This window comes from Microcebus murinus, chromosome 18 (genome assembly GCF_040939455.1).
Source record: "Microcebus murinus isolate Inina chromosome 18, M.murinus_Inina_mat1.0, whole genome shotgun sequence".
Lineage (NCBI taxonomy): Eukaryota > Metazoa > Chordata > Mammalia > Primates > Cheirogaleidae > Microcebus > Microcebus murinus.
The window spans coordinates 50,707,087-50,734,210 of record NC_134121.1 but is presented as its reverse complement, the minus strand read 5'-3'; the positions used below and the strand labels follow the sequence as shown (position 1 = coordinate 50,734,210).

Genomic DNA, 27,124 nt, shown 5'->3' with positions numbered 1-27,124 from the left:
GCCAATCATGCCAGGGAGTTAAGATGTAGGACTGGAGGTCTCCAGTGCCATCCTGGGGGTAGGGGGGGGTGTCTCAACAAGTACTATTTTTATCATCATTCTTTAAGTTGGGTTCTGGGAGGCATTGCTTAGGATGCACTTAAAGTCACAGCTGGAGGAGAGTGCATTGGTGTTGCCTCCAAGTGTTTATTTAAAAAAGGGAGTGAGAGACGAAGGAATACATAAATTTGATACTTTCGCATGCTCTACGAGCACCAGCCCACAACCAGGTGCAGAGATGCTGGGACAAAAATGAGGAAGGGCAGTCCAGAGTTAGACACAGAAGGGGCAGATGCTACAGGACAGTACAAGGGTGCTGTGACAGACAGCGTCTTTCACAACTGGAGGCCAAGGTAGGGGGATCTCTTACTCAGTCACATCTATAACATGTATTCCGGGGCATCAATATTAAAGCTAAGTGCCAAAGACACTTATAGCAGGCCAGAAGTTGTGTGTGTGTGTGTGTGTGTGTGTGTGTGTGTGTGTGTGTGTGTGTGTATTTAATTTGTAAGATGTTCTGCTGCCGTACGGAATCTGACCAGCCACCCTTAACTAACAAATGGTTGGAGATTCGCTACCCACAACCATGATCAAACCTTCACTGTCCCAGTTCCCAGTTTTAGAAAAGGATGGGTGGTATCAATAAAAAAACCAATTGAGAGGTGAGCTGCTTGCTGCCATTGGAGAGAGGAAAACATCAGCCATAGATTTGAGGAGGCTTTGAGTGGTCACTGAGCAGACGGGAGAAGCCTCACTCATGGCAGATGCCCAAATCTAACAAAAATCAAGAAAAACCAAGAGTTAACATTTCCACTATTTAGCTAAGATAGAAAATTGGTTACTTGCAAGCTTATCCAGAAGGCTCAGCAAGCTTCCAGCGCAACCAGAGCGGCTTGATCAAAAACAGACCCCTGCCTTTTCATGGATGGACAGCTTTTTTTTTTTTTTTTTTTTTTTTTTTTGAGACAGAGTCTCGCTTTGTTGCCCAGGCTAGAGTGAGTGCCATGGTGTCAGCCTAGCTCACAGCAACCTCAAACTCCTGGGCTCAAGCAATCCTCCTGCCTCAGCCTCCTGAGTAGCTGGGACTACAGGCATGCACCACCATGCCCAGCTGATTTTTTTGTATATATGTATTAGTTGGCCTATTACTTTCTATTTATAGCAGTGACAGGATCTCGCTCTTGCTCAGGCTAGTTTCGAACTCCTGACCTCAAGCAATCCACCCGCCTCGGCCTCCCAGAGTGCTAGGATTACAGGCGTGAGCCACCGAGCCCGGCCGATGGGCAGCTTTTAAATTGAATATTTTTTGCTCATCTCTTTGGCTCAAGATTTCCACTTCTGGCTTTTTATCCTAAGGAACTGATAAGACACTTGTACGGTGTGTGGAAAAATTAGAAATAACCTAAATGTTTAGGAATTGGAGATTGGTTAAAACAATTATGGCACATCCATATGATGAAATATCATACAGTAAGATGTGATACCGCTGCATATTTAATGACATTGATAGATGTTTAAGATGAACTGTTAGGTTAAAAACAACAACAAAAAAAGCTACAGAACAACCCTTCCCTCTTTCCCTCTCCCCAGCATTCCAGGATGAAATATACTGAAATGTTAAGGTATACATGTTTCTTTCTACTTAACTATATTTCTTACAAATTTTGTAATTTATAAGAAAATTTCTAATTATTTTCCAGTTTTGTTACAATGAATATTTTGCCTATGTAAAAGAACATGTGACTAAACTATTGAAAATGAATAATGAGTGACTAGAATAATATTTTACCATAAGATGCATATTTTTTTTAAAAAAATGAGCTTATAATCAAGAAGATCATTGAATATCAGGGAGTAAAATTCTCTTAGCATGGCTGGGGGCGAGGGGGTTGCCGCTTGAGAAGTATCTTCTGGGAGTCATGAGCAATCCGCATAAAGATCAGAAATCCATAAAAAATCTTGCCTATTTGTTTTTTTTCTTGACCACAAAGTCCAAACAAACAGGGTTATACCTTTTGCTGCTTCTGTGTGTTTAATCAGGTGAACAATTACCAGCTGCTGGGGAATCTTCCAACATTACAGCGAGGCATAAAAGTCAGCCTTCAAGATGCTGCTTGTATCCCTAACAATTTTGCTTTCCTTTCAAACGATGGCATTGGAGCTAACCAAATCTGTATTTAGCATAAACGTTATTTGGTGCTTAAAAATACTATAAAACTTTAATAGAGGATGTATCAATGATTGCCAGGGATTAGGGATGGGGAGGGTATGATACAATGGGAATAGCCTGGGTACTTCTTTGTGGAGATGGAACAGCCTATAAACGTCACACAATTGACACAATTTCGTAGACCTATACACACGCACAGTGAGCGCACATAATAGCTACGAAATTGTGTCACGTTTATAGTCATGACATCCCCACAAAGAAGTACCCATTTGTGATCAGATACATCATAGTTGTGGCTCAGTTCCTCCAGTATGCACAGGCTCTGTCTCTAACAGCATGTCAGGAGCCAGCTGAAATAGAGCCAGTGTATTCAGTGAGGCATCATGGTAATTTGGATTACATTGACAATGTATGAAGTCATTTTTCAACTTACATCTTTTCAGATAATGTTAAAGGTCTCCTTTTACTTTCTTTTCTAAACCTGGTCTGTTGCCACAGAGACATTTTACTTATTTACCTATCTGGAGAAAAGCTATATTACTGTGCAGGGAGGAGTATTTTTGTGTTTCTATTTTTTTTACATAAACATCATTATATTTTATGTTCCATTCTGTGACTTGCTGTTTTCATTGGACAGTATATCTCCTAGATCTATCTGTGTTGTCACAGAAAGATCTAGTTCATTTGATTTAACTGCTGTGTAGTATTCCATAGTATACATTTTTAATATAGTCCATTAAGTATTGCCTTACTGGTGGAGATTTTATCTAGAATGGTTTTTTTTTTGTTTTTGTTTTTGTTTTTGTTTTTGTTTTTTTTTTGAGACAGAGTCTCCCTTTGTTGTCCAGGCTAGAGTGAGTGCCATGGCGTCAGCCTAGCTCACAGCAACCTCAAACTCCTGGGCTCGAGTGATCCTTCTGCCTCAGCCTCCCGAGTAGCTGGGACTACAGGCATGCGCCACCATGCCCGGCTAATTTTTTATATATATATCAATTGGCCAATTAATTTCTATTTATAGTAGAGACGGGGTCTCGCTCTTGCTCAGGCTGGTTTTGAACTCCTGACCTTGAGCAATCCGCCCGCCTCGGCCTCCCAAGAGCTAGGATTACAGGCGTGAGCCACAGCGCCCGGCCATAGAATGGTTTTTTTAAGAGTCTGCTGCTTCACATTTACTTATTACAGCATCTCACATAGCTGGGCAAAGGACTCACAAGAATTCTAGCAAAGCCTGATTTGACAAGTTAGTCCAACTGTGAAGATGGAACGTTACTCATCAGAATAAACCGAGGTTATATTACAGATCAAAAATTAGTTACTGTCACCAGACGTGGAATCTCCTTCACTCTTTCTCAGAACAGGCAGCGTTCGACAAGACCTGAGGCAAAGCGCGGGAGAGGCCAGGTTGATCGGGCAGCCTGAGAAGGCCCGAGGGAGTCTTGCTTATTAGCACGTGACACACAATGTAATAATTGCAGTGATACCCAAGTTACATAAAATCACCCTGCTCATATGGCCTAGTTTTGGTAATTCTCTCACGTTAACAAAAAGTTTTAAAATAGCCATTTTTTTTTTTTTATATCAAGAGTTAAAAATAAAACTGCTTCCCAAGAAATTTAAGGTCACAGAAAGGATGCTGGCTTTGCCCTTGGAGCAGTGTTTTCGGTGTTTCTTATGTAGTCGGCACATGGGTGACATTTAGACCCAGGCTTAGTTTCCGAGCGTGAATCATGAGAACACATCATCAGATGGTGGAAGCGGAGAATTTTCCTTGGTATTTACAGGGAGCATCTTGAGAGACCCACACTGTCCTGGGCGCCCGAGGAAGTCGCACGCCAGAGCTTCACTAATCAGTTAAAAACAGTCTCTCCCAGAAACTCTGAAAGCCTGAGCCCCAGGCCTCAGTGACAGACACTCTGGTCCTTTGAGAGAAACCTGTGGGGCATTTCAGAGGCATTCAAATATGGGTGGAAAACTCAAGCCAGGATGCCCTCTAGCCAAAACGCTGCCATTATTTTACTCATCACATTAAAAGGGCATGTGGAGTGATGTCTATTCACATATAAGCGTCCTCATCAGAAAACATCCCTGGTCGTGGTCGCCTGCTTCCTGGTGTGCACATAGCTAAGTTAGTCCCTGTCCTTGGAGACGGTGATTGCAAACTTACCTAGAATATGCCATCCAGGTGGTTACAGATAATGCAACAAGAATGCATCTAGGAAACTTAAAGCCCCGTCAACGCCAAAATTCTGTGCCATGTAGATCCACGGGTTTATTTTAACAAATTGTGAAACGATGGTGGTAACGTGACGATAATACAGACTCTGAAAGGTCTCGGTAGAAATGTTGAGAAATGTTTCCAAGGAAGGCTAATGAAGCTGCTGTATTATAAAACTAAGAAATTAGAAACAGGCTAGCAGATGCTTTCAATAGAACTCGGATTTTTCATTTGTTGTTTTTTTTCCTAAGAGGTCTAGATTTAGATTTGTGGGCCAGACCTCATTTGCGCCTCTGAAAAGAGATTTACTCAAAGCTTTCATTTTTTTCCCCCTCTGACTACGTATATGGCAGAAGTATCTGAGTTGTGTGTTTTCCCCTTTCATTATAATGTAATGTCAGGCTTGTGACATGTGACAGCAGGTTTCACTCTCCACTTAATGAGAGGCTGCCAGTGCCTAGAGAAGTAAAAAGGAAGATTTATGTCATGTGTTTCACTAAAAAAGGAGAATGTTACTGACTTGGTAATAGCGAAGACTTGCTGTGCACCAGCCATTTCTGTGTGGCACTAAGTGTGGCCAGACTTGCTGTAACTTATCTGTGGGATAACTTTGTCTAGAACCCTCAGATACACAGTGATAAGAATGTGCTTTGTTAAGGATTTGGTAGTTGCTTTCATATGCATTTATTGGAGGTTTACCATGGATGAGACAAAATGATTTCAGAGGTTACAGACTTCTGCGTTCAGATAGCTTTGTAGTCCCAGAGGAACCTGTTGTTGTCTCTTTCCCCTTTTTGCTTTGGTTTCCAGGAAGCTCAGAGGTAAAGTCAATACTTAAAACTTAATGCTTATCCTTGGTCTGGCGCAGTCACAAATTCACTGGCATCCTTTAGGACCTCTTTTTCCTCTCTGTTAAACAGTCGTGTCAGTTCTCTGTGTGCATCTGAGATAAATGATGGGAAAAGGGTAGGGGAGGTAGGTAGAACCCTGATTATCATAAGTGGCAGAATGTGGTAAGTGCCTTATATTATAAAAGAAATAAAAATGCTTCAGCAGGTCAGATGAAGAAGAAAAACTGTATCTGGTACTGACATCTGGAGAGACTTCCTAGAGAGAGAAGGAGCCTTCAATATTGACTTGTTGGGTATCTCAGCAGGTGAAGTCTTGGCATGAGATGGTTGTGGCAGGTGGAGGGAACTGGCAAAGTGAAGGCACAGATGAGGGACCCTGGGGTGCCACCTGGGCTCACCCAGGTGAAGGATTGGGTGTCAGGGTCTATAGATGTACGAAAGAATCCTGAGCTTCTCAAACCTGAGGACCATGAGACTTGGCCATGAGGACCCCTAAGATTCAGCTTCTCCTCTAGGGCCCAGCTCCTCTCCATATACACCCTCGGAGTCGCTGTTTGCATGATTCACTTAGCAACTACCCTGAAACCTCTCAAGCCGGCGGGAGACAGCGCATGCCTTGACGTTCTGTTGCTTGTCTTTCCATCCAGGTTACAAGCGTCACCTGGAAACCCCGGACCTTACCCACCTGTCCATCTCCTGTGACCCATGCTGGCACCACACTTTCGATCAACCCCTACTCGACCTGTGCCTCAAAACGATTTTGTTTTGAAAAGCAGGTCAGAGAGGTTTGGAAACATCCCGTTTCCTTTACTTAGAGAAAAGCATCCTAATTCTACTTTGCAGATAAATCTTTAGACTTATCCTCCCACGACTCCTGAACATGAGATCCAGCGGGTTATATGTTTAATAAAGAAGTAACAGATGTTCCTTTGGTGCGTTCTACTTTGAGTTAGTGGTATTTAAGAAGCAAATATTACTATGTTCTCTGCTCAGTAAACAGTATATTTAGCTCATAAGTTGTACAATAAAAATACTTGCATTAGAATTATGCATGTAAAAATGCGGTGAAACCCTGAAGCCTGTAGTGTGGTTAGTGGTGCTGTAGCATGTCCGCGTCCTGGTTTTGCAAACGTGCCATGGTTATGTAAGATGTTATCACTGGGGAAGCTGCATGAAGAGTATGCAGGAACAGTCTGTACTATTTTTGTGCATTCTTGTGAGTCTTAAATTATTTCAAATTTAAAAAGCTTTTTTTTTTTTTTTAAGCAAAATGGAATCAAAGAGATGATCTAGTCCAGTTGTTTTCCACTGTAATTTTAGCAGTCGTCCCCCTCTTTTGCCTTCTCCCACCCCCCTCCTCAGCAGCCCCAGGCACCTCCTGACAACCACAGGGCTCTTTGAAATACCATTTTAAAAATGCTGATCCAACCCAACACCTTCGGGTTCCAGATGAGGAAGTCGGGGCCCAAAGAAGTAAAATGCATGGTGGTTTAGTGGCTATGGATGGAAACACAGAGCCTGGGGAGTTTTCAAGGAGGAGCTGTTCTCTGCAAACCATGAGTCACAGCTCCTTAGCCAACACTGTGGTTTCTTCTGTCAGACTAGGTGAGATTAATTAGACTGGAAACGAGTTTTCGTGCTCCTGCACTGCATGTCTGTGATGCAGACAGCGCATGCGGTGGTTTGGGTTGACAGTTTCCCAAAACGCCACCTGTCCCGAAAGTCCAGCCATGGAGTATAGTGGGCAGGAGGCACGGGACCGGAGAGGAAATCCCCTGCCTGCTGCCAGCTTGGCCTCCCCTCTGGCCACCTGCAGGGCTGAAGCTGATTAGTGTCCTGTTCCTTCCCGTTCAGGTTCAAGTCACTGAAGCATTTTGGGGAAACCGTGGGCACCTTGAACTTCACTTCCCAGGATAAAATAATAACAACAACAACAGTCTCTTCTCTTTGGGGATTTTCAGGTTGCAAAACCTTTCTCACAGGCTCCTCGAGTTGAGCCTCGCTCCCAGCCCATGGCATAGGCAGGCTAGTTTTATTTCTGCCTTACAAATAAGTGACGTGACTTTTCCAAGGTCGCAGGGTTTGTGTCAGGGCTGGGGTCAGATGCAGGTCTGGGAAGTGCTCTTTCTGCAGGAAACTCTTGTTCTAAACAGATTTATTGTAAAGCACCTGCACACATTTGACAATCAACAAACAGGCGGTGGTGTTATCACTGTCACTGTCATTGTAATTCATAGGCAGGATCCTTGTCCCCGTGTGTGATTTTGGGGTGTGAAGACTCCAAGACCTGGGGGCTCTCCGGACTTGGACGGGAGGTGGAAGCGATGGTTTCCTCTTCCTACACCTCCAAACGTTTGGAGCCTGAAGGTGCCATATGGCTGCTGGATGAGTAAGGCTTAGGTTTTCCTGAAGAGCGAAGCAAGTTGCCCGTGTGCCACGTCAGTAGAGATCTGTGTGACAACCAAGCCTCCCTGGGGCCGCCCGGCGCGCATGCTCCACAGGGCTCTGTGTGAGCTGCCATTCTTTATTTGCTCAGTGCCGGTGGTGGATGCCTCGTTTCTGCAGGGAAAACTGGCTGCTTCCTTTCCCCTCGAGTGTTCTCTGCCCCCCACGTTGTAGGACACACCCTTTCCTGTCAGTGTGGGTGCTTGTGATTGGTGCTAACGCCAGCCTGCCCCCTCAGCATTCTGCCGAGTGTCCTGGGCTGTCTGGGACATCGGTGGACATCTTCAGCAGTTGGATGTCTGACTTCAGACCGTAGTCAAGGCTCCTTTCTGTGAAAAACAATCTCTTAAGGAAGATGTTGGTTTTTCCTGCCCTGAGGGAGACACTTAGGAGGTAAACTGGTGACCTGCCCCCAAGACTGTTGTTAATCATCCGCACATGGATTCACCCAGCACCTGGAGGTGCTTTCTAAACCGCAGTTGAGTGACAGGAAGCTCTCTTGTTCTACAGCAGCTGCCAGCCTTAGAATGACCTGAAGGCCTGTGAAAACACAGGCGGGAGGTCCCACCCCAGGGTTTCTGATTCACTTGGTCTGGGAAAGGGCTAAATAGTTTGCATTTCCAACAAGCCCCAGGTGACCTGAATGCCTTGCCCAGGACCATACTCCTGGGATGAGAATCCTGCGTTGGTCAAATCCCAGGGCTGACACTCATCGGCCATGTGACTTTGGGAAGGTCATTAACATCTCTGTAAAAGGAAGATAATTGTACAGTGAAAAATAGGGAGCAATGCTCACTTTTTATCTAATTTGGGTGGTGCATACCTGTTTGGCTTACTATCCTTTATACTTCTCTGTGTGATTGAAATATTTCAGAATTTTCAAATCTGTGTCTTTAGAAAGTAATCACAATGACTCATTGGCATCTATATGGCTTAGGTTTTAGGTTCCAAAGTCAATCAAAATGTGAATGACCTTATAAAGTCAAAATCACCTTTGGAATTCCTTTAAATCACCAGCACCCGGGGCCTTAGAAAGTTAGAAGCCAAGAATATCCTACCCTGTGTCTCTCTGCATTTGCACTGGACTGCTAAAGGATAGCTCAAGCTTAACACGCCTAACAGAGAGCTCTGGACCGCCTGCCCTTCCCCAAACCCTGCTCTTCTGTGGCCTTTCCTGATTCAGTTGGTGGCAGCTCTGTGTTGACAGCTGCTCAGGCCACAAAGACTGGTTTGGGAGGAAAAGTTTTAATAAGGATGGGTCCTCTTATGTACATGTTGAGTGTGAAATTGTTCTACAGTTCGGATAGAACATACAGATCTGTTAGCTAGCCGCCTTCCCCTCGTCGTACGTATTAGAAAACGGAGGCCCCAGAAGCAAAGGTTACCTGCTCTTTCTGCCTGGCACCTACCTGCCTAAGGCATTCTTCTAAGCATTTTACAAGGATTCACTCATTTTGTCCTTATAACAACCACATTAAGACAGGCGCTGTTAATGTCTCAGTTCGCAGATGAGGCGGAGAGGATAAAGAACTTGTCAAAGGCCACGCTTCTGGGAGGGGCAGCAGAGCTGGAATCTGAACCCACCAGTGACTCCAGAGTCACTTCCACCTGCTGTGGGAATCCAGAGAACAGTCTGCTGTTACTGAGCCTGGACGTGGCGGTGGCAGTGGCGCTGGCAGGGCCTGAGTTCGTTCAGAAACGTGGCCTTTCCTGGACTGGCATGAGCATTGTGCTTCTTCTCTTCCCAGGACCCCAGGAGCAAGCACAAGTTCAAAATCCACACCTATGGGAGCCCCACCTTCTGCGATCACTGCGGGTCACTGCTGTACGGGCTTATCCATCAGGGGATGAAATGTGACAGTAAGTAAGTTTTCTTTTCCAGTTCGCAGCGAGGCTCCTCGCCTCATGGCCAGGGTTTACTGAGCCCTGAAGGTTGAGTACCTTTCCAGCACCAACTCGTCAATAGAATGAGTTCAGATAGATGCCAGACGGAAAAAGGGTAGAATCTTCCACTGTTGAAGTTCTGGTTTATTAAACTACTTAATTGATGGATTATGAACAGACCAAAAAAAGCCTCAATTTATAAAGGAAGTTGGTGGGTGCTGTTGCATATGTATATATATATTTTTTTTAGTGGTAGAAATCTTCGATCACTGTAAACTACAGGCTGGTCACAGCCCAGAGAAGACTCCCACCTCCAGATTCCACATTTGGTTAGGCTTCAAAATAAGCTAAGCAACCGTAGTCATTATCTTCCTTGTCTCTAATTAGTGGGTAGACTGTGGAAAAATCCAGTAGGCTCTCCTTAAAACTAAAACCAAAGTGAACATAAATAGCATCTTACTTCAGTTCATTCACCCTGTGTGTTTATGGACAGATCAAATTTGTATGAGCCCCGTTCGAGGGGCAATCGTTGAGGAACACTGGCAGGGAAGACATCGGCCCACTACGCTCTGTGTGTGTCTCTACCAAACACCAGGAAGAAAGGAAAGAAAAACATCTATGAAAACTCTTTGCTTCGATAATTCTTAAATTATCAGATTCTCCAGGCTGTTTGTTTAAATGGAAGTGTGTGCTTTTAGGACATGAAAAGGTAATTACCGAGCTCGTCTATTATAAAAACTATAATAGACAGGGAGGCATTTGGAAACTTACGCATATTGTCATTCATGAATAACAGCTATAATGGCCACAGTCTTTGTGTTTGTATTCTATGTGGAGCAAACACAGTATATAAAAGTCAATGTATTTGGACCTTATAGAGGAGGTGCAGAGTTTCTCAGAACATACGGATTCTTCACTTTACACAGCCGTACAGTTGAACAACTTACCAAAACCTTTGTCACCATCCAGGCCGGTGGCCGTCTGTGCTTCAGGAAACCCTAGGATTCCAAAGACGTGGTTTTCGGGGGCTCTGCAAGGGCTGATTCCAAGTGCATTTGTAAATAACTTTTAAAGGTTCGAGAACTTGGAACACAAATGAACATTCGAATGTGTCGCATACCCAACATTGACGGCGCTAGAGAGGACTCTGGAAAGGTTCCACTGCCGGCTTCTGGGCTGGGCAGCACTTGGACTCAGGTTTCTCTTGCCATAGCCGCTTCACGGAGGAGTCTGCCGGGAGCGTGAAGCGTGCTGGTAAGCGCCGTACCTGTTTGCGTAGACTCTTCCTTATGAATCAGGAGTTTTGGGCGCCAAACAACTTTAACAAAATCCAGACACGAGACGTGGAGGCTGGCCTGAGACAACAACGAACATCCCTAACAGCTGGTTTCAGAGTTGTGTTTGGATCAGAGGGCTTTCCTGGTGATCCTTGAATGTCTTTATAATAAGTACAGGGTATAAATTTGAACTTATTAACTGAGTTTATGCTAATAAAACAACACTCATCTGGTTTATATATTAGGATTCTGCTTTAGATTTTGTTTGAAAAACAGCTTCCACTACTTAAAAAATTTTGAAAACAACTGACCTGAACCAGTACTGTTTTGTTTTGTTTTAAACTCTTCCTTGGAGTCTTAGGGCTTCTGGGGCTGTCGCCCTGTTCCTTCCTGGGAGGAAGAGGAGAACTAGCAAATGGGTACCAGGACCCCAGCCCCTACATTAACTCCCGTGGAGCAGCAGGCTCTTCCTGGGCCCTTACGCGTTGTACAGTTGCAGTCCTGTCTATAGATCTGCGGTCCCCATGCTCCTGGCTGCAGACCGGCACTGGTCAGTGGCCTGTTAGGAACCAGGCTGCACAGCAGGAGGGCGAGCAAGCGGAGCTTCATCTGTATTTCTAGCCTCTCCCCATCGCTCCCATCACTGCATAAGCTCCACCTGTCAGATCAGCAGCAGCATTGGATTGTTATAGGAGCACGACCCCTACTGTAAACCGTGCATGCCAGGGATCTAGGTTGCACATTCCTTATGAGAATCTAATGCCTGATGATCTGTGTGGAGCTGAGGTGGTGATACTAGCAGTGGGGAGCAGCTGCAAATACAGATTATCACTAGCAGTGAGCTTTGACCACACAATAAATGTAATGCACTTGAATCATCCCGAAACCATCCCTCTCCTATCCATGGAACAGTTGTCTTCCATGAAACCTGTCCCTGGTGCCAAAAGGGTTGGGGGATTGATGGAGTAGGTAATTCCACTTAGCAGTAGGGGCGAGAGGTGTTAGCAGTAACTTATGTAGGCCAACCTCTTAATCTGTAGGGTAGGAAATGGAACCAGAAGAGAGCAGGTGAGTTCTCAAGATACAAAAGGCATTTAACAGTGGAGCTGAGACAAGAGCACAACCCAGTTACCTTTCACCTCCAGCCTTCCCCCTAACACCCATTGCCCACATAACTTTCCAGAGGCTCTGGCATTTGTTGCCTTTAAATTGCAAATTGTGTCCAGACTCATAAAGATAAGACCTAGTTAACATAAGTTACATGCATAACACAACTTTTCAAGAGCCCTCCTATTGGCTAAATGAAGGTACAGGATTTTGAACAATTAACTTTGGAAATAGAAGCCCAACACAATCCACATCTGTGAATCAGCTCATTGCTTTTTCCTTGCCATGTCCATTATCCTGCTTTCAGTGTTTAATCACAGCAAATATACATTATTCATGATGCTTTTTGCAATTTCCTTCGGCGTGTTAAAATTAAACATTCACGATGGAATGAGTAGGAAGGCTCCACCTCGAAGGTTGCAGAATGACCTCATTGCACTCCCGGCCAGGATTTACGAGGCTGCCGGTGGCCGTCCTTCCTCCTGGAAGCGTAAAGGTGCAAGGACGACAGGCCTGGAACGCACACACACAGTCTTCTGTTTATATCCAGTGCACAGGATTCTTTTCAGGGTTTCCTTGGTTCATTGCAACAAGACTGATCTTTTTTTATCCTCCCCCGCCTCGCCCACGTGATGTCAGCCGTAAGGAATGGCTTATCATGCCGGGCGTGTATTTGTTTTACTTGGAATATTATTTAAATATTTGAAGACAGGTTTAAAATATCAAACACAAGTTCTTTGGGAAGGAAAAACAAAACAAAGGCAATGTACTGAAACCTTCTTGAAAATACGGGGTTAGCCGAGGAAAGGGAAATTTTATGAATTTCCTATACTCAACCCACAGGTTTTTTTTTTTTTTACTCAGTGGTGAGCTCAGAAAGGCATAAGGAATTCTTTGGCAGAAAGTATCCTTTGTTTTTAAAATGTGCATATTTTCCGCCTCTGTGCATAAAATATTAATTAGTCCGAGCTCTGTACACAGTTACCTGTGTGAATTTTGTATACTGTTTTTAATATTTGAAACAGTCCCTGAGGGCCAACCCTGGGTAGTTTGCTTCGGTTTAAGACTGAACCAATATGGTGTGGGTATTTTAGGGATATTGTCACTCACATCAAGCCTGTGCTGTAGGGACATCTGCTAGCAGTTCTTTATGTCACCAAAAACATTATAACAAAGTATTGAGCTGGGGGGGTAACTCGTTTTCACTTCTGCTCGTTCACCAAAACACTGAGGGAGTGACGGCTGGAGTCCATATGCTCATCTCGCCCTTTGCTTCCCTCATTCACAGCCTGCGACATGAATGTTCACAAGCAGTGCGTAATCAACGTCCCCAGCCTCTGTGGAATGGATCACACGGAGAAGAGGGGGCGGATTTACCTGAAGGCTGAGGTCACCGATGAGAAGCTTCACGTCACGGGTAAGGCAGGCTCGTCCGGGAGCAGCAGTGTGGACGGGCATGGGGACAAAGGTCCAGCTGAAGTGGGGGCTGGGCTGGAGGTGGAACCATCACGGCCTCTGAGCCCCGTGGATGTGCATTAAAGGACCCCCCAGGAGGCCGGTGTGCACACCTGCATTTCCAAATACTCAATGTCATACAAAGTCACAACCACCCTGTGGTCTGGGCTATTTTGACAGCATGGCCAGTGTATTTTCCTCCCAGTGACAGGGGGAACAGGGAAGCCAATCAATCAAAATGCTGCTGGAGAGAGCGGAACTGGGGCGAGGGGAGGGGATGGATGGATGATCCAGGTGTTGGGTGGCATCGGGCTTCGACAGCCTGATAAATGCACCATAGCAACTGCCGTCGCGTGCCTGTGCTTCTTTCTGTGTCAGGTGTGGTGTCAGGAACTTCACGTAGATTGATTGTTTTGTCCTCACAACTGTTCTGGAAAACAGTTAGGATTATTTGCCTCATTTTCCAAAAGAGGAAACTGAGGCACAGAGACATTGGGAACTTGTAGTGTTGCAGTTATTAATTGAGGAGCCAGGATTGCGATCAAGACATTTGACTCCAGATCTCGTGCTGGTAATTATCACCCCCGCTACAAACAGCCGGCCCCGGGACCGAATTCCCTCCCGGGGCTGTGTCCGGCTGGGTTCTGCCACCGCCTGGCTCTCCCACCAAACCCGCCTTAGGTGCGTCGGCACAATCAAGTCATCCTGGAGTCGGCCAGTCCTAGGCCCCATCCTGTGTCCTCAGGATGACTTGGCCTCTCTGTGCTGTGACCTACTTCACATTGATTTATGGTTTACACTTAGACTCAGCCTTGTCTCCTCGCTCATGGGGCTCCCTTGTGGACCAGCCACCTACCACGCTCTCGACGGGGGCATTCGCTTTCACCCGTTTGTACTTAGGAATCGGAAGCTTTCATGACCATGGACAGAAGGACTCTAATGTTATTTATTTGTGGGTAACAGAAGATAGAAGAAAGGCTGGAAGGGTCTGTTGAAGAAAAAAGGGGAGGGGAGCATTTGAGAGATACTTGCTTTTGGAAACATCCTCACTTTTTTTTTTTTCCCTTTGAAAACTAAGCAAATGTTCTACCCAGGGCTGTCCTCCCAGGTAAGAATTCAGGGAACTCCAAAACGAAGGATTCTGGGGTATTGCTGGGAGAGGGGATGCGGTTTGTCCCTGGATAACTTAGGCAACAAGCCAACTTTAGCTGCTGGTGCAGATGGAATTGGGAATGGAATCCATGTCAGAGACCAGAATCCTTTTAGATTTTTTGTGTTTTAGAGAAGTTCCTTTATTTACTCCGCATCCCGCTGGCCGCTCCCTTGCACGTGGGGCTGTGGCTGTCCCCTGCATTTCCCTTTGACAGAGCTGGTGCCCTCGTCTCTGCCGGCAGCCAGGGCCACTCTGACCGGGCACCAACATTCTCTGCCTCAAGGGAAGTGGAGCTACTCATCTTGGGTCACCAGCTTGGCCATGAGAACGTTTGCAACGCGACAGCCTTACTCTTGTTCCTCTCTCTTGTCCACTGAGGCTCCTGCATTGTCAAAACTACTTACTGGGAGTAGGGAGCATGCAGTTTGGGAGAAAATTACGATAAAACATAGTCTCAGTAGGTGGTAAGGGATTATGGAGCATGAAGTGGAATGCCTGTTGGCCAAACATTTCTATGCTTTTTCTTTATAGCTGCCATTGCTGGCAGTAGAGTAGACATCACAGGTGAATAGCCACAGTTTAATTATGAGGTTAACATGTGGCACCTGGTGGCTCACCATAAGGCAAGGATGCCTGGGCAGAGTTATTAAATGTTTAGCTTGCATTTGTTGTGTCCTGGTGTAAAGCAAAACCCACACTGTGCGTGCTGGACTTGCCGCTTGCCTTCCTCCGTAATAAAAGCAGCAACCACATGGTGCTGCCTGAATCTTCCAGTCTCTTCTTTAGCCCCTCAAGCCTTGCCATGTAAAGCCGCACAGAGGGGCACAGATGCCCTAGCCGGGTGGCACAAGGTACACAGGCAGCAGAGGGAGGCCAGGTTCCATCATGCCAGAGCTCCCGTCATGCTCATGGCTCCACTGTTGTCAGGAGTTGAACTTGACTCACGGTTGTAGAATCATCTTGAGGGACTGTATTTCAGTGAGTTGGGCATGGAGTTTGTACACATGGAAACCACCCAGTGTAACCTACAGTAACCATCTCGGTCAAATCTCTTGAGAATTAGTTTTTTTGTTTTGTTTTGTTTTTGAGACAGCGTCTCGCTTTGTTGCCCAGGCTAGAGTGAGTGCCGTGGCATCAGCCTAGCTCACAGCAACCTCAAACTCCTGGGCTCAAGCGATCCTCCTGCCTCAGCCTCCCGAGTAGCTGGGACTACAGGCATGCGCCACCATGCCCGGCTAATTTTTTGTATATATATTAGTTGGCCAATTAATTTCTTTCTATTTATAGTAGAGACGGGGTCTCGTTCTTGCTCAGGGTGGTTTCGAACTCCTGACCCCGAGTAATCCACCTGCCTCGGCCTCCCAGAGAGCTAGGATTACAGGCGTGAGCCACCGCACCCGGCTGAGAATTAGTTTTAATATTTTTGTAGTAATAAAACTCTACTCTAGGAATGTGAATTCAGCAATGGTTTCACAATAGAAGTGTCTTATTCCATTCAGGCCATTATAACAAATTACCTTAGACTGGGCAATTTATAAATAACAGGAGTTTATTTCTCATCGTTCCGGAGACTGGGAGGATCAGGATGAAGGCACCAGCAGATCCAGTGTCCAGTGAAGGCTGCTGTCTGCTTCGAGGGTGTCTCCTTGACTGTGTCCTCACACGGTGGTGCTGCTGCCCACGCAGCAGCCAGTGTGCTGGGTCAGCAGGTGTTACGTTATCGAAAGAGTCTATATTCCGAATGCAGACTCTAAGTGGGGAGACAGGAGAAACTTCTCAAATCTGCCTCCCTGAGAACTTGGAAGATGAGGTTTTTAATGATAGTTTGGTAGGCAACGGATTAAGCAATTAGGTTTGTTAATTGGGGCAAAATTATAGGGATATAGAAGCAAGTTGCTCCAATCCCTGGGGTCACAGTTCCAGTTGAGTTGATTTCTTGGTACGGGAGGCTCATCTGGGTGGGCCAGTCAATCCACTGGAATGTGGGGCCTGGAAGATACATTAAATACTACCTTTAGGTTTCAAAAAGGTGATGTTATCTGCAGAGAACGTTAAGAATCTTTACGGACACCAGCTGTGTGGCTCTGGAGTGGCAATTATAGAGTAGCAAACGGGGGTGGCTACTAATCATTATCGTTGTTATGTATCTAGGCCACTACCACTCGCCTTATATCCCGTTATTGAAGGGCAGCTTCAGTAGAAGGAGCAAACATGCTTTCTGCAATCTCTCTTATCAGGGCACTAATCCTATTCATGAGGGCAGAGCCCTCATCAATCATTTCCCGAAGGCCCCACCTCCTAATACTATCATATCAGGGATTAAGTTTCAACTTATGAATTATGAAGTGACACCAACATTCAGACCAGGGGTCATCAAACTACGGCCCGTGGGCCACATGCGGCCCGCTGAGGACATTTATCTGGCCCGCCGGGTGTTTTTGCCTCCGCTGCCTGTCCTGCTTAGCAGCCGACTCGTCCCGGGCCCACAGTGCGCTCGTGTGGAATGTGCGCCGCACTCTCCAACGGCCCTCCAACAGTCTGAGGGACAGTGAACTGGCCCCCTGTTTAAAAAGTTTGAGGACCCCTGGTTCAGACCATAGCGGATAACAGTTACTGACTGCTTTGCACAAAAGGGCCCCTTTCTCAGTACTTTACACAGCTAACTTAAATCTGTGAGCACTGCTTACTTTATTATGAAGAAAATGAGGCACAAAGAAGTGAACTAACCCAAAGTCACACAGATGGTCAATTTGATGGTTAAATATTTAAATGGTGGAAATAGAAGATATTTTAATGACAGTATCAATAAGAATTGGAGTCTTTTTTTAAAAATACCATTACATGTGTGAAGCGAATCCAAGCCTAAGTATAGAAAGTAAAATTCAAGAAAATAATTAATAATCATATTTTTAAAATTTTAAAGTAATTTAAGATTTTCTGAAAAGTCACAAGAGTACAGAGTACACACTTCACCCAGAGAGCCCTGTGTTATAACATCCTTGCATAGCCATAGTTTCAGTTTCAAAGTAATCACATTTTTAAAGAGTACCTGATAGAGATTTGTGAAAAACAGGTTACCTGTGTTAAGTCACTCGGAATTGTATTAAAGAGCCCAAGAGAAGACATCAGATTTCTCTAATGCCAGTATAAAAGGACTGCAAGTGATACTGAGCAAAGCTTGGAGCAGGACCTGCCGGTGGCAGCTGGCATCCTCCCCACCCCCCATTACCTTCCCGCACCTCCTCCCAAACACACAGTTCGGGCACGAGATTGTTTTTGATAACAAGAGCTGCCATTTATTGAGTGCTTGCTGTTCACAGCACTGGGCCTTTCTTTGCTCAGAGCTCTTTATTTTTTTTTTATTTCATTGACTCTCCAATCTCAGGAAGTAGGTGCTTTAATTGTCCTCAATTTCGAGATGAGCAGAGGAGCTGAGAGACGGGGAGGCTTGCTGCAGGTTACAGGGCAGAGAGTAGCACAGCTCCAGCCCGGCGCTGGCTCCCACGCCCTTGCTGTCAATGCCCGAGCTGTGAATGTCCCACAGCTCTTTTATTAATTAAAGAGTCTCCTTTTCAGCAAACAGTAAAGCCATAAATATTTGCCGAAACCACAGTCAGCGCTCCACGAGGTTCTTTGAAGTTACAGAAAGTCCAAACATGGGACTTTGAACCAGGGGAGCAACAAGTTGCATGTGAAAGGGCATAAAGAACAATCCAAGTCCGTAGATACATAATTCAGTGCCAAATTGCATGGTGACCATGTGGTTACACTGTTGGGGCGAAGGGAAAACTTCCCCCAAATCGACTCACAATCAAGCAGATTAATAAGAGAAAAGCTGCACAGACTTATTTTAACAGAGTTTTTTTTAAAGAATGGGGGCTTGAAAGCAGAAAAGCAGATTTGGGGAGGAGGGGAGGAAGAGGCTTGACTAGCTAGCAAAGGTGGTCTTGTTAGTAATGAAACCTTACGGGTAGCAGCCCTCAGAGGGAGTGGATAGATGGTCAGTGTTTATTCTCCGACCTCTAAAGGTGTCAGACTCTCAGTTAATCTTTTCTTCTCTGCAGATGCAGGTCTCCCCCTGAAAAGGACAGTTCTGAGAGGCTCATGGAAGCCATCTCAAAATATGTCAAAGAAATACATTTTGGGGTAATACGTTTCTAATTCCTTTCAACACCACTGGGAGGTGCTTAGGGTGGGGAATGGGACCGGGAACAGGGGCGGGGAGGGACGGAGGGATCCCCTTGCGGGGAAGCTGACTGAAGGGCTGTTGTAGACACTTGAGAGGCAGAAGGAAGGGGGCTCAGATCCAGGGGAGGAAGTGGGAATTAGCCTGGCTTTCATGCGAAGGCAAATACAAACAATAAGGCATAACGAGCAGAGTTTATGGTCCAAGTGCAAATGATTTCTTGGAAAATGCACTTAAACCCTGAGCAGCTTGTGTTAATTGCTAAATTAGCCCAATCTCTGTTTTTACCTGTGTGGAGAGTCGCTCAGGTTGAAAATGATTCCCAAAGTAACTTAGAAACTCCCAACTGGGTGCTGCTTTGGCATGGAAATCACCCTTTTGAAGTCGGAGATGAGTTTTCTTCCTAGACTGGTGGGTATTTATGGGAAAGGCCTCCAGTGGTGTATTTTTATTTTTTGCCTTTGGGCAGTGGTGCTGATGTTATCAGAATGGTGTCTTTTTTTTTTTTTTCTGATAGGAGATTTTAATAGGTTTTCTACATTCTTATGTGCTTTTTTTGCTTGGTTTAGAGGAGTGGTAAAAAAAAAATGCCTCATGGGAACCAATTTTCAATTTAATCTTGTAAGTAAATAGAAAAAATATATGTGCTTCACAGCTGTTTCAGGAACACATCTCTTTCACAAACAGATTATTCTGAAGAAGAGCCTAATTTTCTCAAGTACTTGGGGTTGTTGATTTGGCTCAGAGATTGCAGCTCTACACGGAGCTTCCCTAGGGGAGGGGGAACTTCTCCCAAGGTCTGAGGCTCCTTGCAGTGTAGGGTCCCCCCCTCGGTCTACCGTCCAGGGCCCTGCCTGATTCGGCGTCTGTCTCAGCACCCCACATAGTGAGACTTGCCGTCATGCGATTGTGATGATACAGTGGCATTCCCTCTGTGTGTCCTTCCACCTTATCCTGGTGCCTTTGCAACAGAATGGAGGTAATGTAACTCGGCCCCGCATAGCCATCATTCAGTCTTTGATTCGTCCATTCATTGTACATTTATCGAGCATGGCTCTGGCTCTCTGCCAGGCGCCGGGGATGCTAAGGTGATTAAGACGTGGACCTTGTCGTGCCGTGTCTGGTCTTTGGGGGCAATTAAGACAAAAACAATTCCAGGGCAGTGCACTAGGTCCCTTGAAGTGCAGCGGGAGGGGGAGCTCGGGAGAAGGGCGTCTCAACCACCCTGAGGAAGCTGCAGGTGGCAGCCTCACATAGAAGTGGCAGTGGAGCCAGAGGACTGGGAAGGAGAGGGCACTCCAGGCAAAGACACGGAGCATGTTCGGGAAACTCAGCACCGTCCAGGATTTGGGGAGTTTCGAGTGAGAGGTGGGGAGGGCTGGAGGGAAATTTGTTTCTTCCCATTTTCAAAGGATTAGGGCCGCAGTCATCCCAGTTTACAGATTGCACGATCCTTAGGAGCCATGCAATATAGGCTCCAAGTTCATTCTTTTCAAACAGGAAAGATTTTCAGATCCAGGTGGCCACATTTTCAACAAGGGCACAGCATCCTCACCCGAACCCCAGACATCGCCACCTGAGGTGCACAGTGGCCGTGGGCTTTCTCTGTCCCTGCCAGGAAAGGAGGGCACAGCAGGCAGCCCAATCTTTGCCTAAAAGCTTTGTACGGATGCCTTTTGCCGTAGCAGGCGGGCAGGCTGTGGGATATAATAACCAGTCTGGGGCTGCCAGCAAGGAGGAGTGGGCCCGAGCTGCTTATTTAAAGGAAAAGGTATTAGTTGGAAGTAATTTCTGCTAAATAAAATCTTGGCTGTGGGATTTGGATCCAGATCAGGAGCACAGAGAATGGTGTGGCCGGTGTGTCTGTGACGGGAGAGGGTGCCCGTGACAAGCTGCCTGTCCTCACGTCCAGCCAGACTGTCTGTTTTGGCGACGCCACCTTTGATCACCTGGCTCAGGTGTTCTCAGCAGATGCCTCCCTGCAGAGGTGTCCTTTTCGGTTTGTAATTAACGAGGAGTCTGGTGTCTGGTGACGGCCCTCTTCCTGGTTTGCAGGTGGCCGTCTTCTCATTGTGTCTTCACCCAGCAGGGGGCAAGCACACTCCCTTTTGTCCCTATAAGAGCACCAATTCCTTCATGAGAGCCCCATCCTCATGTCACAGTTACCTGGCAAAGGCTCCACCTGCAAACACCATCACGCTGGGATTAGGGCTTCAACATGTGGATTTGAGGCGGGGGGACACACGCGTTCAGTCCGCGGCACTCAGCCTCCCCAGTGCCATAGACTGAAGGGACAGCCCTCCTGATGTGCTGTCATGGGAAGGACACAGCATCACCCATCAGCTGTTCTGGCCAGAGCCTCATAGCCTGAATCTAATCATGAAAGGCAGTGTGGGGACCACACGGAGACACCAGACACATCCAGGCACTGACATGTTCTGCACGATAAGCGGCCCAGACTCTTAAAAAAAAAAGGTAAAAAAAAAAAAAGCATTCAAGGGGGCTGTTCCTGATTAAAGGAGACTAAAGAGACCCGACAATCTGTAACACTTGGTTGGATCCTGGATCCAGAAAAACAAAAACAGCTATAAAGGACATTTGGGGGACCATCGGGGAAATGCAAAGCTGGGCTGCATTTTAGATAATGTTGTAGTATCTGTGTGAGATCTCTAGGTGATAATGGTAATGTGATTGTGGAGGAGAATGCTAAGATGTTTGAGGGGTCATTTTTCCTGATGTCTGCAACTTACTTCCAAATGGTTCAGTAAAAGCAAAAAAACAAAAACCAAACAGTAGAGAATCCTGGGGGTTGGAAAGAGGAGGAGAGGGAGAGAGCACGTGTGCAGGCAAGAGCAGGTGAGGCAGGATTTGATGACTCGTGAACCCGGATGAAAAGGATATAGGTGTTCATTGTACTGTTCTTTCAACTTCACAGTTAGTTTGAAATTTCCTTTTTTTTTGTTTTTTTGAGACAGAGTCTCGCTTTGTTGCCCAGGCTAGAGTGAGTGCCATGGCATCAGCCTAGCTCACAGCAACCTCAAACTCCTGGGCTTAAGCAATCCTCCTGCCTCAGCCTCCCGAGTAGCTGGGACTACAGGCATGCGCCACCATGCCTGGCTAATTTTTTCTATATATATTAGTTGGCCAATTAATTTCTTTCTATTTATAGTAGAGACAGGGTCTCCCTCTTGCTTAGGCTGGTTTGAACTCCTGACCTCGAGCAATCTGCCCGCCTCAGCCTCCCAGAATGCTAGGATTACAGGAGTGAGCCACCACGCCTGGCCTAGTTTGAAATTTCTTAAACCAACTGTAAACTCCCTAAGAGTTGGCAATGATATCTATGTCCAGAGCTTTCTTCCAGCTGATCCAGTATTTAAATGAGCTCCGTGGATGTCCTGGGCTGGACACCTGGGGGTGAGGCCCCTGGGTGAAGCATCACCAGAGCACCTCACCATTCCCACTGCCCTGTCTGCATTCTCTTAACTCCAGGAACCCTCACATGCCTCTGTCCGTGGCTACCGGTGCCCTTCCTTTTGGTGGGCAGCAGAGCAAAGGAGATATGATTATTCTGCCCCAAACCTGAGTGTTTCTTTGTGGCTCTACACTGAGGCTGGGCCCTACAGCCTGATCGTGAAGACCACTCACCTGGCTTCTGGCCCCAGAAAAACAGGCGAGCCACTGACCATTTTCTTAGACCCACCTGGGGCTGGCTGCATGGGACTTGCCACTACACACCTTGCCAAACTGCCACCCACATGGATGGGCAGATACTGCCCAGGATTCAGGAGCCGCTAGTGGTCTGTGTCCCTAGGGAGCTTCTGCTTTAAATTATACTAATTTTCCAAATGGCCCAGGCAGAAAAGAAAAGAAAAAAACCACCTGAATTAGACAGCTAAAAGAATCATATATAGGGATGTGTACATACATATAAGAAGTGTTTGTGGGCACGATATTGGCAAAGTTGTCACCCGCGATATAAATGAACATCAAGGAGTGGAAGCAGGTGGAGTGGGCCTTCTGCTTCTGCGTCCACCTTCCCCTTGGGTTCCACTCTCCCCTCCCCAGGGGTTCCTGTGCCTGCTTCAAAGACACCAGCTCAGTGTTGATCTGTGTAAGCTCCTATTTCAAGCAGACTTCTCTTTTAAAAAAAATAAAAAGTCGACAAGCTTTATGGCCCTCACATGTAGGAGCAATTACCTTTGTTAGTTTGGACTTAAATACTGGTAGAGAAAAATCCTCAGTATAAGAAGTAGCTGCTACTCATGACAAAGCATACTTTATGTAGACGGCTTTGTCTGTAGACGTTTCACGAATCCATTCTGAGAGCAGTAGGGCTTGTGACTTCCCCGTGGGGAAATACACAGCAAACGTGGGTTCTCTCGTTGTGTGGGGTAAGGAAGTAAGAATGAGGGGCAGTTCCCGTCCGCTTCACGTCCACGGAGAGGATGGTGGTTCTGTTTAGCTGAGGAAGGAGTCGTGGCGTCTGACCAGCGGCCCTCATCGTCTGACGGTCTCTGTGGCTGTCCTCTTGCGAATGGGGTTGGGGTTGCTAATGGACAGCCAGACAGTAGCTCGTGCAGACCAAGGGGACGTTAAGAGAGAACCAGAGAAGCTGCTGGTGTGTCCTGAGTGTGTAGATCCCGTCAGAGGAGAAACCAGCGTTGACTAAGCACCTTCCACGTCCCAGGCCCTGGGTGGATGTTTTCCTAGTGATTGTTTCATCACAGCAACATTTTGAGGAAAAGGCTATCATAGTCCTCTTGCAACTGGGGAAACTGAGGCTTGGAGAGCTCTGGCGGCTTGCCCAGGCCACGCAGCCGCCTCCAGTGCCCAGGCCTGCCCTTGCCACCCTCTCACGCAGTGACCGCTGGCTCTGGCTGAGGGAAGACAAAGCTCTGGCTCGCAGCGGTTTCCCCTTCACTACTGACACGGCCCCGCCATTGCTGAAGCGTTTGCGATTTGATGCTTCTGTCCTGCAGTGGAACAGTCGAGGCTACTCTGCAACGGCTCTGCAGCTTCCACGACGCCCGTGGTGCCGATGGCACCATGGTGGGCGAGGGTCTGTCCTCCGGGCCCGAGAGCCTCCATTTTCCAGGGTTCGGATAATGGCTGGAAATATGAATGGCAGCAGGGAATCTGGCTGAAGCCTTCTCTGCCTGAAAGCGAAGAGCAGAAACAGGCGAGGAGGGATGGGGACGAACACCCCTGCGGGCCGTGTTTCCACGGTGCCCAGGCTGGCGTAGGCGTGCGGCCGGCCCGGCCTTTCTCAGCATGCCCTCGCTGGCTTGTGCTCTCTCACCGGCCCTTGTTCTTCCCCGTCGGAGACTCATCCTCCTCTCTGTCTTTGGAGAAATCGTCTCTAGCAGTCACCTGCCCAGTTCACCAGTGCTTGACATCCAGGCACACCATGTGCAAAAGAAAATAGGAACCGCTACGCTAGAACACACAGCAGTGTGCTTGTGCCGGAAGAACACGCGTGGGGCTTGCACATGGCTCTGTTCATATGCATGTGCTGCTTCCGGCCGTGGCTGGCATGTTTTCAGTGGATTTGTCCACTCTGTCGTCTTGCTCGATTGGTCACCCCCAAATAGCAGTGTCTTATGTCTGCATGACCCCTTCAGCAGCTGGCACCCTGCCTGTCTCCCCCGTCTCACCCCTCGTGCCCTCCACCTTTGCACGCGGCGCCCCAAGCTATGTGCAGCTCCCCCGGTGCGGCAGGCAGGAGCCCACCAGTATTTCCCCCCGTTCTGCCTTTGCCTGTGCCGTTTCCCCTGCTTTCCTCGGGGACTCTTTGTAACAATCTGCTCCAGTGACCTTTAGGAAGCCTTTCCAAACATTTTATGCCCTTCCCCAAAATGGACCACTTTCTCTCTGTGCCCTTTATAGCATTTATATTATGTGATTTCACTTATGTATTTATTTACTCATTGGTCTCCTTCCACCATATCATAAGCCCTCTAAGGCCGGAGACAACATTTTATATATTGTGCCCCACCCAGTGCCTCAAATTTGTGCCTGACATCAGTTTATTGAGCAGATGGTGATGATGATGGCGGTGGTGGAATTACACAATGAGCGCAGCATAAAAATTTGCTAAGTTGTATACTGTGCTCCTCACCCCAAATCCAAGCGACTCTTCTCATTTTAGCCTTGCATCTGGATCAAGTTAAAACTGTCTTGTTTTAGCCTAATTCATGTAGCCACATGACTTCTGAGATCCTTTTGAGAAGCATATATCAGCCAGGAGAAAGCCTGCATCTTTCAGAGAGACGTGTCATTATTTACATCCTGACTGTGGCACTCCGTTCTGACTTATCTGTGGCACAGCTTAATGTCAAATGTGTACTAACCGGCGGCGTGCCCTCCTACGAATTGTTATTCATGCTTGGTTCTCTTTGCAGCGATGCGAACACAGCTTTCCACACTGGGTGCTTAGTCACTGGGTTTGCGTGGGAGGCAGAAAGGTTGGGGCAAAGGGTTGCTGGTATCATTTCCTTCACACAGTGTTTACCCTTGTTCCAAGCACCCTGGTGTCCATGCTCAAAGCAACGTGACTTCTCTTTCTCCTGCTTAAGATGATCCCAGCCCCCCAGATTCTGTACAAGGGTGTCAGTCATCCATCCTCCTTTAACTTCAGTGACTCCTGCTGGGAAGAAGTGCTCTTCTTCAAGATGGGCTTTGAACGCCTGTGTTCCCTGGAAGAGGAGAAGCAAATTATTTCTGGGGCCTCTTTCAAGATTACCCCATTAGCATACAGAGACATTGGCATGGATTGAACAGGTCATTCTCGTGCAGGATTTTAATTGCTTCTAATTATAGGATTATCATTTAAGCACAAGATTAATTGCCATGAAATTATTGCAAGGAACTTGATCTTCTTCTACAAAGCAAGTGCATTAGCCAAGTGAGGACTCTCTTAGAAGCTTACAAATGATGTCTTTTCAATCACTTCCATTGAAACTTATCTTTTAACTCTTTGGTGGGCAGATGGGGAGAAATCTCAGGGGATCGGGATGGAGGAGGAAATATCAGACATATGTCCCTTTGGTTCCCCACCAAAAGCTTGGAAAACTTGAACAGTATTTGAGATTTGTTAGGTTCATCAGTGGAAATGTCCCATAATAAATGCAGAGATTTCCTCCCCACCTCGATCTCTGTCATCTTCAGCAGGGGCTAAGAGTGGTTCAGCTAGAATAGGCAGGTGCTATGGGATGGTCCTTTCCAGCACTATAAGCTGCTCTGATATCTGGCCAAAAAATGTTTCAGATTTTCTGTAAAGGAATTTCCATTTAACGTGTGTGCACAGGCTCTGATTATCAGCGTCAAAATAATGCAGGCAAACATCAGAGTGTGTTCTAGGCATTTCCCCTTGGGAAGATGCAGATTTTCCTGAGAAAATTCGAGGTAAGTTAGCTCCTGAGTAGTCCTAAAATATCCCCGTTGGAATAGAACAGGCCACAGCCCCCAGCTGGAAGCTCTGCACCAGAGCACCCCCCTGGGGGACTTTCTGTACTGAGAAGAATAGTAGCTGCGCTTCACCACCCATTTTCCTATGTAATTAATACAAAGCTTGTGGTTAAAGACAGGGTCCCTTTTCAAATCAAGGCAGCCATTATTTTCCCCAGAATAACAAAGAATAAGAACTAAGGCAAATTTCCTATAAAAGTTTTCAAGGTGGGAGTGCTGAATTCATGGAAGGTTACATGAGGGAAGACCCACTGGAGGCAGGGAAGGTAATCAGAAGAAATGCCTGCCTCACTGAACATCGTGGGGAGGTGGCCAGGGGAGGGCTCTTGTTCTGGGCAATGCCACAGTGAGCTCTCTTTCCCTTTGTTAAGTCACTCTGCTGGGAGTGGGGTGTAGCGTGCAGAGACATATGTTTCTCTAATATGTGTTGCTGCTCTCATCTTACAGGCTGCATAGGTGAACAATCCCAGGGGAATATCTGCCTGGGAGGGGAAGGTTTGTGTGCAGGAATGTTATAAACAGTGCAGTTGGCCTCATTACTTCTGACCCATACCCAGCTGCTCTGTGTGACCCTGAAGCCTGTTTCAGTCCCTCACCCCAATATGGCAGGGATTCTGTTATCCTCAGAACTTCTGGCTTCTGGAGGATGACAATATATACTTGAGAAAAAAATATATATCCTCAGCATACTCTGAATGGCTGACAGTCCATGAAGAAAGAATACAAGGGGTTTACATTTGTAAGAGAGTAGAAGTGATCTGGTTTTAGAGGGTACCATGGCATTGGCTTTGAAGTCAGATAGATTGGATTTGACCCCCAGCTATACCACTACTAATGCTGAATAAGTATTAGGGATCGTTACTCTATAAATAGAG

The 27,124-nt window shown here is 46.5% G+C and overlaps 1 protein-coding gene across 1 annotated transcript in view; it reads left to right on the top strand.

Moving 5' to 3' along the window:
* The window catches only part of PRKCA (protein kinase C alpha), a 387,023-nt gene that overhangs the window by 257,459 nt on the left and 102,440 nt on the right, over positions 1–27,124 (top strand). The window contains exons 4-5 of the mRNA XM_012747264.3: positions 9,469–9,580; positions 13,277–13,405. Coding sequence (XP_012602718.1) covers positions 9,469–9,580; positions 13,277–13,405 — 241 coding nt within the window. The remainder of the gene's footprint in view (positions 1–9,468; positions 9,581–13,276; positions 13,406–27,124) is intronic.